Source organism: Gossypium hirsutum, chromosome D09, assembly GCF_007990345.1.
Source record: "Gossypium hirsutum isolate 1008001.06 chromosome D09, Gossypium_hirsutum_v2.1, whole genome shotgun sequence".
NCBI classification, from domain to species: domain Eukaryota; kingdom Viridiplantae; phylum Streptophyta; class Magnoliopsida; order Malvales; family Malvaceae; genus Gossypium; species Gossypium hirsutum.
Window position 1 is genome coordinate 54,092,827 of NC_053445.1, and position 11,608 is coordinate 54,104,434.

The 11,608-nt window shown below is 32.2% G+C and overlaps 1 protein-coding gene across 1 annotated transcript; it reads right to left on the reverse strand.

The window, feature by feature from the left end:
* Positions 1 to 1,252: 1,252 nt before the first annotated feature.
* Positions 1,253 to 10,873, reverse strand: LOC121221069 (serine protease SPPA, chloroplastic). The gene is made up of 13 exons (XM_041101485.1): positions 10,219 to 10,873; positions 8,830 to 9,013; positions 8,220 to 8,357; positions 7,318 to 7,488; positions 7,133 to 7,236; positions 6,525 to 6,592; positions 5,771 to 5,937; positions 4,990 to 5,059; positions 4,409 to 4,563; positions 3,784 to 3,889; positions 2,754 to 2,841; positions 2,523 to 2,666; positions 1,253 to 1,675 (listed from the first exon to the last, which is right to left on the reverse strand). The coding sequence occupies exons 1-13, from the start codon at positions 10,642 to 10,644 to the stop codon at positions 1,445 to 1,447; spliced, it is 2,052 nt and encodes a 683-aa protein (XP_040957419.1). The 5' UTR covers positions 10,645 to 10,873; the 3' UTR covers positions 1,253 to 1,444.
* Positions 10,874 to 11,608: the final 735 nt, after the last annotated feature.

Below are 11,608 nucleotides of genomic sequence, written 5' to 3' on the forward strand. Positions count from 1 at the left end.
ATGTAAAAAGGATTCTATTTTAAAAAATTTTGTACCTAATTTTATCAAAAATTAAAAAATATTTTGAGATTTGAGATTTGAGATTAGAGTTTGATTTAATTTATATAAGCACACTAATAATAGATAAAATTAATTATAATTTTAATGCATTAAAATTGTTGAATTAACTATTAATGTTTGAATTTAATATTTTAATATTATTTTTTAAAAATTATTTTAGCATTTTACATTTTATTTTTTTCTAATTTAAAACCAAATAAAAATGTTATTAATTGAAAATTAAATTTAAATTAGATCAAATATAATAAAGTTAAACTTTCTGAATCATTTATTTTCATAAGTGAAATAATTATTAAAATTGTAATAATTTAAAGATAAATTAAAAATCTAACTTTCTAAAAATTTAAAATAAAATCTAATTTAAAAATAAATACTAATACTACAATATGTTTAAAAAATATAACTTAATTTTCTACTTCAATCCACCATTCTTGTCAGGATGTGAGGGTGTCCTTGGGAATGAAAATGCCAACATAATTGCACTTCCTTTCAGTTCTAATTGTTGCCACCGAAGTTTACCAAGCCAAGTTCCTTGCCATCTGAACAGCTATTGAGGTGTTCATGGATTTGAGGTGAGTCAGTAAGAGAGAATCGGATTCGGCTATTGCGATTAGGTGGATACTTAAACTTACATTACGTCTATGGAGATTCTTGAGTTTGTTAAAGGAAATTGGTTCGAGAGTCGCTACGATGGGGGAGGTTCATTTTCTGAAAATTTCCGGTTATTGAATCGCTTGGCTGACGTACTTGCTAGTTGCTAGAGATGGGTTGAAACGAAGTGTTCTGTTTTCAGCCTTGTGGTAGGGTATTTCAGTGGTGTGTTTTTAATCACATTTTTTTTCGAATAAAAGTACCATGAAAATTTTTATATTAAAAGTTAAATTATATAAAAATAAATTAATCTCTATTAAAAATTTTATTTTTTATAACACGTTGCATATAACTATTTAATTATTTTATTAATTATGTTAGCTTTTAATAAAAAAATAAAAAAAAATTCTGCTCTTTACTCTAATGAAAAGAGATTAATTTGTTAATTTTTTAATAAATAAAATAAAATCAAGACAAATTCCTTTAAATAAAAAGAACAAGATGTCCATGGTAATTTTACCTTGAAATGAGACCAAGTAAACTATTTTATTTTTTAGCCATTATATAACTAATTCAACTGCATAAATTTGAGTCAATCCGGTTTCCATAAAAACGTGACAAGTAAACATGTGTATGTATATAATATCCTTAATCACACCACCGCAAACAATGTTATTAACAGGGATAAAAAAATATAGTTTCAACATAAAAAAGGTAACTTCATGATTTTTTGAATCTAAATATAGTTTGACAAAAGAGCAAAAATATCCCCCCCAAAAATAGTTGTTTAAGCTCAAAGTGAACTGAGGTAATCTTTTATCAAACTGATGAGTGGGGTAGCATTGGGAAATCCCTCCAATCTCTGGAACATAATTCCGTCCATCCGAGCTTGAACCCCGTCGGAAAACGTCAAGTCTTGCAAAAGTTCTTTTACCGTTCGGTCTACTCCGACTATGGAGCTCCCTATCCCACTTAACACCTCTGGTAGTGTTGGCGATGGTCTTGATAACTCAACGAGGGTAACCTATCCATTATTACCACATACATCAAATATTTCCGAAAGCACGAAAACACTAAGTAAAAGTTGTTTTGGATGAAGAATAACTTAAATGCCCTTGGCTCGAGCAAGACAACAAAAGATGCTTATTCTGATAAATGAAAATACGTTGTCTGCAAAGAAATCACGAGTCAAGATTATGTATTATCGATGCCGAATACCATAAATGTATATCTTATTCTATTCTATAACAGGGAGCAGTTCTATCATACAGAATTTTGTTTCGGTACTCAACGGATATACGGTCGCTTAATTTCCTGTTGTAGGTGGGTACTAACAATGCTAATTACTTAATTTCCTCCACGAGATCAGTCAATGAGAACATAAATGAAACAGAGTGATGCTTCGTCCTACCGGAAAAAAAGCAGAGTAGCTCATGACCAAAAACTAATAGACATAACAAATCTTACAATAAAAAAACTAGGATGAGAATAAGATGCAAAAGCGGTAAAAGTACCATGAAGACTTTTGTACTAGGAGTCAGATTGCATTTTGTCCCCTTTACTCAAAAAATTGGCAAATTACTTCCTATTTGTTAGATCAAAAAGCAAATAGGTCATTCTGTTAAAAATTCCATCCATTTTTATTATTAAAAATTAGTCTATGTACATCAGAATGAGGTACATGTGGCACGCCAAGTGTAATTATCTGGTTATTCTATTTGCCACGCCAATTTTTAACAATAACAATGGATAAAAAATTTAACAAAAGGGACTAATTATGGTATTTCGTAAAAAAATTGACATACAAAACCTTTCTAATATCTTGGAACAAATTTCGAGTGTCCTAAAACGAAAGAGTTAAAAGTACTAACAGGCCTGTCTTGTGGTATCTTGATTTTATGTTTTGCAATGGCGATAGCCCGAGAAAGTCCCCCAATAGCATCAACCAAACCACGTGATGCTGCACCTTTACCTGCCCAGACTCTACCTTGTGCAACCTCTTCCATCTTTTCTACCTGTTGAATGATTCAAATTAAGAGTTTTTTCCCCTTTCAGAAACTTTACATTACATCTAAAACTCAAGATGAAAAAAATAAACATACAGGCATTGATCTTGAAAACGCAGCCTTGTCTCGAAATTGTTTATAAGCATTCTGCGCAGACTTCTCAAAAAGCTCGGCTTCATCTGGCCTGGTATATATTAAAGTTAGTTCTATTTTAATTTAATAAAGAGTAAACTACACTCAAAGTCACTAAACTATTAGTCAGTTTACATTTTGATTGTTCAACTTCAAAAGGTTACAAAATGATTATTGAACTATTCGAAAGTTTCTATTTAAGTCAATAGGCTGTTAAAACTGCTGCTTTATTCACACCACTTGTACCAATCAAAAGCTCTCCTTCCCCTTCTCTTCTAGCCGGACTAAAAAATAAAACTTAACAGCCTAGTAACTTATATAAAATTTTCAAATAATTCAGTGACTTAAATACAAACTTTCGAACATTTCAATGACCATTTTGTAACTTTTTGAAGTTCAGTGGCCAAAAGTAAACCTTTAATAAAAAGAGAATCTAAACAGAAAAGCAGCTGTTTGTATGAGATCTAAAACCCCCCAAAGAAGAGAACAGCTAAGAAAAGAAAAAAATAATTAAAAGAAAAGGGCCAAAACTTGGCTTTAGAATTCAAATATACGTTATTTCGACTCTTTCAAGTGCTCGTGTGCCAAAGACCTACCAAGACATGGATCTGAGGATATAACCTTCCTAGGATCCTCATAATATATGTAAAAACTCGGAAGTTTTTTGACATACCATGTTTCACATATACTCATATCTAACACTCACACCTAAAACAGACATCTTTCACATTCCAAGGGAAATATGCAACCATGGCATTCACCTTAAAGGTCGCTGCTCAGCTGCAAGAAGTTCAGCATATCTTCCCGTTGATATAACCTTCCAAGGACACTCAAAATATATGGACATTCAAAAATCTTGAACACACCTGTGTTGGACTTGTAACTAATACTCATGCCTAGATCCGAGTAACATAGATTCCAATATTAAATCATACAGAAATCCTGACATCTTTTCATTTTCTATCTAAATGAAATACAAAACTACGACATTCACCTGAAAGGTCGCTGCTCAGCTGCAAGAAGTTCAGCATATCTTCCCCTTGAAATGACCTCCTTATTGAATCCTATTTTTTCGTATAGTTTCCCCAAGTTAAACTTCCCTGCAAGCAAGACAAAAGGGAAAACAAAATCAAATTGATTTTCATGACTTGCACAGAATCAGAAAGGCTTATGTAGGAAACCAACATTTCTGGTTTTCAGCCAAAAAAGCAATTTGTTCGTTAAAACGAGGAAAGGCACAATTTGTTTGACAAGGGCATCCAATTAAAAGAAAAAAGATAACAAAAAATACAATAGTTACCAGGTAAAAGATGAGATATAAGGACCATTTCATGTCTCAGATTTCAGCAGCAGGTAAACTGGCATGAGGCTTGAAGATTTTATTTTCGGAGGACAAATTCAATGGTATAATATTTGATTTTCAAGGTTAAAGAATTTTTAAAAGTATCTTGTAAGTTTCAGATGAGGAGGAGCCCAAAAAAGTTTGTAACTCAAACATTTTAGATCTGTAATTTTTCACCCCCAGACCACAGTTTAAAGTCCTTTGCAGCTATCTTTTGGAGAAACAGAATCTAGTCATACAAACTCCACGCTTATCAAATTTCAGAGAGTTAGTTCACCTGTAACAACTCCAATTGAACCAGTTAAAGTCAAATTTTCAGCAACAATAGTTTGAGCTGCCATAGCCATATAATATCCTCCACTAGCAGCCACATCACCCATGGATGCAATGACGGGTTTCGATGCAGCTAAAAGTTTGATTTCCCTCCACATTCTGGATATTGTAAACAGAAACTATAGTTAGTAAATGGACCGATGTAGAATATTATATTATGTATTTCAAGAAGAAATTAAAATGATGAAGATTAGCACATAATACAAGAGTTTCAAAATTCAGCATTATACATAAGGGTAGGGAAACAAAAATGATAACTCATATCAGAGAAGACAGGGAGATTTTTTTATGACATTCTCTTCTCATTGTAATATGCAAAATGATCATAAAATATTCGACGACTAAAGACTAAAAAGATGATCTGAGGATTTCAGAATGAAGATGACACACAACGTCATGCATCACTTACAGATAAACAAGATACTGCACGGATATTGAAAGCTTATATATTCTTAATTGTTTCAACAATTATTAGATCCTTAAATGAATATTCACTAGAAAGAGTCAATCTTTAAAATCACTTACAAATCTGAAGCAAGAGCATCACCTCCGGGGCTGTCAATTCGTATGATAACAGCCTTGTATCTTTTTGATTCTACAGTAAAACAAAAAAATTATTATTTTAAAAAACTACTTTGGGGGAAGGGGGTTACCCGTAACCAACCAAAATAAAGCAGCACGTATACAGAAAGTAAAATCTTATACACTTTCTGCACACAGATTTTATTTTGGATACAAGTAATAGTAAGCACCAAAGGAATTCAAAATTAGCCATTTTGTGGTATAAAAACACTTAAGTGAGGTTTGTAAAATCCATGATTTTATTTACTCCATTTTCTGCATTTCAACAAGAAAAATATATATTTGTATATTTTAGTACCGAATATGATTTAATAGCCTTTATGAATAAACAAGTAAAACAACTGCAACCCAACACCATTCATGCTACTGTAGAAGGCTGAATTTTAAAAGCTACAAATTGCTCTTATCATAGACTTTTTTTATAAGGAACATTTATTGATGTGATAAATGTAGGTCCATTTTATCAACAATAATACTCTAATATTTCAAATTCTCTAAATCAGCCCCTTTTGACAATACATTTGTCTCTATCTTTTGAATCCTAAGTCTCTAGTATTTTGTAACTTTGACTTCATGAGAATGATCAATTGCATGAGCTGCAGTTAACTTATATGTCAATAAAAAGTGTTTAGATATAGGATATGGTCCTCCTATATGAAACCTTTAGAGTTGGATTTTTTCCCCAATCTACACATCATTGCAAGCAAGTTAAAATGAGGTATACCTCGGACACTACGAATCTTCTCAATGATTTGCTCTGCAACGATACCAGAACTTGGCGTACTTAATGGACTCCGCACACGGCTAATGCTCCCAGTAGCTCTGATCACAGCTATTAGGTCTTTACCACCTGTTAAACCGAGAGTCCACTTCCTAACTTTGGAGTATTTCCTACATTTACAAAGAAATAGGAATCTTAAGTAAAATGCACAGCAATTAAAATTGCAAGCAATGGCATAAATATTATGCTAGTGTGTGTGTATAAGCTATATACACCATTAAAGATGATATTCCTTTGATAAAAAGATAAGGAATGTAACATACAAGTGTCTAATAGATTAAACATGCATTGCAACATTATATACACAAAAAGGGAAAAGGGGGAAAAAGCAAAGATTACCGAAAATGAAATTTATAGAACATTTCGTAATGTAAGTCTTTGGTCACCCAGAGTGGGAGGTTATATGATGAACAGTAGCATATGCCATAACGCTCAGCTTAATGTACGACTTCAGATGTGCATATAATTAGGGTTCAAGCCACACAATGAAGATAAACCTATCTAACCAACCTTTTTCCAAGGGGTTTGAAACTATAGGGCTATAAATTTCAAGTTGACAATTCAAAGATTCAATGGTTGGAACTCCCTTAAGGTAATATTGTAGGAATGTTTTATCTTCAAAATTTTAAAATGACAGGAAGTAATATAGAAATTTCAATGCCCTGAAGATTAGATAAAAACAAATGAAAGAACTCACTTGTAATCAACCATAGAAAGCTTTTTATCCTTCTGGACACCAAGCCTTTCTTTCAACATTGAGATAACCTGCAGAAGTTACAAATATCAAATATTAGTCATATAAATTTCTACAGTTCACTTAGAATTAAACTATAGACCAACCCGTCATGACATTTTTTTACTACTCTCAGCCGCATTCTTCAATATATGTTACAATGCAGGCAAATAGTACAGAGAGGAAGTAGTTTGAATAGCCCGTGCTTATGTAACTCCAAAAACTTAAAATAAAAATAATGTTGGATACATAGTTGCTATGTTTTAGAATATTTTTTCTTCCCTCTTATTCTCTTAAGGGCTCTACATCTTTGAAACCTTTACCCCAAAACAACTCTTAAAGAGATAGGGTGATGCTGCTCGGACTCAAGTGTATAAGTACCGGACATGGATGTGTCCAACACAGGTATGTTCAATTTTTTCAAGATTTCTGTGTATTAGGAGAGTTCTTGGAGGATCACTTCCCCATACCCATGTTTGGATAGACATCGAACACAAGTACTTCGAGAAAAATGAAGAATCAACGCAACATGGAGATAGGGAGCACTATTATCAACTGTCTGATGATTCTACCTCATCATCATAATGTATATTTGTTATGAATCCCTCCTCTTTTAGCTTTTCTACTTCATAGACCCCTTCATTAATAAAGTGCTCAACATCTTCTCGTTTCTTTCCTGTATAAGATTTGTGTGAGCAAAAATTGTCTTTTATGCTTTGAAATAAAAAACACAACAAAAAAAGAGAGTAAAAGGCACCTTTTGAAGAGGAAACTACATCCAGCCAATTCCCATATATGTTATCAAGCAATGAAGTAAGCATCTCGCAATTTTCTTCAGACATACTTTTCCGTGTAAGTTGGTCCCCAGCACTTTTGTATTTACCAATCCTTTCAACCTGTGGTTCAATTCCAATTTTCTCAAGAACTCCTGCAAATAGATTTAGACCACCAACCTAATGTTAAATTCAAGTCACAACATGGCATTAACAAATGCTATTAAACAGAGAAGACGAAAAGTTGAAATTATGAAACTATAACTATCGCAAGGAGGTAAATAAAAGAAAATAAAGCGATGAAAAGAGAATTATTTTATAAATCTATAAGATGCAAACAGACTACCTACAGGTTCCTGAATCTAGGATGCTCCAACTCTTCATTTTTCTTGAGGCATTCGTGTCCACGAGTCTGGCACGTATTTAAACATTGGTAAGGGAATACGGCCCCCTAAAAGACCCTCCAATACATTGAAAAACTAAAAAGGAAAACTCAAATATACCCATGTGGGACACATCCGTATCAAACACTCACCCCGAGTCCAACTAATTTAGGCCATGAAGATAATAGAGGCAGTTGAGACTATTTTCTGTTCCAAGGGTCACTTTAATAATCTTAAAAGTGCCATCAACTGTTAAAAGGATTGTAAAAACTCTGCTAAAAGGCATTTAACTAAGCGTTAGTTACAAGCTAATAGAAGCCAACAGCATGAATATTAAACCATCTGGTCCTAGACTATTATCTCCCACAGATGTTCATTTAAAAACCATATCGCCAGTGCTTTAACCATAAGGTTAAGGTTCCCTTATGTGCAAGCTTCTCGATAAAATGAAAGAATAACAAAAGAAAGAACAGAAAATACGAGAGAAATTTCAGTCAACTAACCTCCAAGGAATGAAGCTTGAACAGTCAGACCATACAAAGAAAAATAAGCACTTGGTGGTGCATAAATCTCTTCACATGCACAAGCGAGGTAAAACTCTTTCTCCCCACATGCAGGGGTGTAAGCAATGATGAATTTACCTATAAGTTCCATAAAAGATTAAATTTCCAGTTTAATTCCTTTAACAATAAATTAAGTATTTAAATCAAATCTAACATTTGGATAGAAGAAACTTGTTTTATTCAGATACATTTACTATATGTTAAACTTGTAAATTTGGGAGAAATATGCTTGAAAAATTATATAGTTATCCAAAATAAAAAATTATTTAAAAAAAAAACTGAAAGTCCAGGCTAAAACTTAAGATATAGCCATTAAGCTTGCATAGTCTGAACTCCAAAGAATCCATATATTCATACATTGAATCATGTACTTGTCAATTAAAAACTGCTTTCATGTTCTTTAACAGTATTTTGGTCATAGAAGCTATTTTCCTTCTCAAAGAATAAACTCACTGGTTTTTAGTGGATTACAGTACCCAAAGTTGTCCAACAGTTCAATTTGTGTACAGATATCAAACTTGAAGTGAGACAATGAACTAAATGAATCTACCTGATTTCTTAAAGTTCAAAATATGCCTTCGGATTTCTTCAACTTTTCCCCATCCGCAGTTCAAAGGTTCTATGTGGAGATAGACACCGGAAATGCGAGGATCGTATGCAGCTTTTACAAAATTCTCACAAATTTGTGGCAGAGATAGTCCTGAAGAGAAACGGCTCTTTAGCTGATCAGATATCTGAACATGGAAAGAGCAGAATTTTTTCAAATCCAAAAAAAAAAAAAAACTATAAAAAGCTAAATATTGCAAACAATTTATTGGGAAAACGAAGTTCAAATGTAAATTAATGGCAATAAGGAGGTTCATTTGAACTAATCCAGGTGCCATTGTTAAGCAACCTCTAAATTATATAATTTTATCTGTACCCAGATTTCCCTTTCTCAAATTGCAAAATATAAAAATCTAAAGTATCAAGATATGTGCTACCAGACGTATTTACAACTCTGCTAAACAAGACTAAAAACACTGAATTCTTTAAAAATGAAGAACCATTTTCATAAAAAATGGATGATGTAATCCTTCTACAAACTGAATTCATTTCACCTTAAAGTAGTATCTCCATTATCATCAGCAAAATCCCATTTCTGTTTTTCAGGATTCTCAGCGCAACTATTTAGTATTTACTACCAAATGAATAAAAATTGAAAAAAAATTATTATCAAACAATCAGACATATTTACCACTCAACTAAACAAGATTAAAAATACTGAATCCTTTAGGAAATGAAGAACCATGTTCATAAAAAATGGATATAAAATTCTTCTGCAAACAAAATAGTTCCTGAAACTGAATTCATTTCACCTTAAAGTAGTGCCACCATCATCATCATCAAAAACCCATTTCCTTTTTCAGGATTCTCAACACGGCTATTTACTACCAAATGAATAAAAATTGAAAATATGATTATCAAACAGACAATAAGACACATTTGCTACTCAGTTAAATAAGATTAAAAACACTGAATTCATTAGAAAATGAAGAAACAATGTTTGAAAAAATGGATATAAAATCCTTTTGCTAACAAAATAGTTCCTGAAACTGAATTCATTTCACATGAAAGTAGTGTCACCATTATCATAAGCAAATAACACCTTTTCTTTTTTCATGATTCTTAACAACTATTTCCTACCAAATGAATAAAATATGAAACTAAATATGATCAAACGATCAAGCATATTAAACTCAGCTGAACAAGATTAAAAACATTGTTTCTTTAGAAAATGAAGAACAATGTTCATAAAAAATGCATATAACATCCTGCTGCAAACAAAATAGATCCTGAGAACTGAATTCATTTCACCTTGAATTACTGTGAATTCCCAATATATACTGCCAGACCAGAAAATAAGCTTAAAGAAAAGGGAAATTGAGAAGAAGCAAACCTGGCCACGCAGTTTCATAGTCAAAACACTGCCTTTTCGAACCCTTTGCCAAGGGAAAGCAATAAGCATCTTTAACTTAACAACGAAACTCTTCCACCCACTAATTTTCTCATACTCCATTTCCCCACTAGGATACTCTTCGATCTCCGATTGTTCACCAACTTTTTCTTCTTTTTCATTTTGGGTCTCGATAGAAGACGAAGAATCATCGAAAGCTCGAGTTGGAAAAGAAGAAGGGAACGAAAAGCTTGGGCTATGGAAATGGTGTTTAAGAGCTGGCAAAGAAATGGAATGAAATGGAAAGATGGGAGAGTAACATTTGGAAACTGATGGGATTATAAGAGGCTTTGAGAGGATGGAAGTAACAATTCTGGGATGGATTCTGGGCGTTGAATGAACAGTTTGGAAGAATAAAATTTTAGACATGTTATTGGGTTTTCGATTTGGAATTGGACTAAGCTAAAGAATTGAAGTGAAGAGAGAAAATATATAGTAAAAGTGGCGGAAAAGAAATGGCGGAAATGGATGAGGAACAGCAAAATTGGGAAAAAAATAAAAAGGTAAACTTTCCTCCACGTAACACTGTTATGCATTACTCGTTGTAGGTGTACTTTTTGGGCTAAATTAGAACTGTAGTTCGATTTGAAATATCTGTTGAAATTTTGTGTAACTAGGAAATTGTTTTAAAGAATCATAAATGAATAAAATTTTTTAGAAGCAGCAAAGCATAATTTTATTATTATATTAATTTGATTTTTTAAAATTAAAAAATAATATAAACAAATCTTTATTTTTGTGGCCAAGTCTAGCTCCTCCTTTTCGGATTAATTCGAATAAAAAATTTAAAATTTCAGTTTAATTCAAATAAGAAAAGATAAAAATACGTCATTTTTATAAATATTTATTTTTTTAAAGTTAAAAATTAAAACTATTAAATTAAAAGGTAAAATTATTTCATTTTGATAAATGTTTATCCATCGACTTTACTTATGTAGTTAAATAATATTATACTTCATCTACTAGTTAAATAATTAGTCCATGTCAAATCAACATTGAGTATAAATAATAGAATTCGTTAATTTGACTCGAAAATTTTCAACTCAATTCGAAAAACTTTTAAATTGAGTTCGACTACTAATATAGGATTTGTCAACTCAACTAATTCGAATTTTTTTTACTCGACTCGATTGAATGCTCACCCCCACCCTCTTTTTTTTGAGTAAAAGACGACCACAAGGGTCAAGACTTATTATTAGATAGTATCACTAATAACAGCATTATGGATGTCTTTTGGATAATCCAATCAAAAAACCACTTCTTAGCTTCTCTACACATTTTAGTGCAAATTAAACCGGCCACCCTATTACAGGATCGCTCACCCCCACCCTGA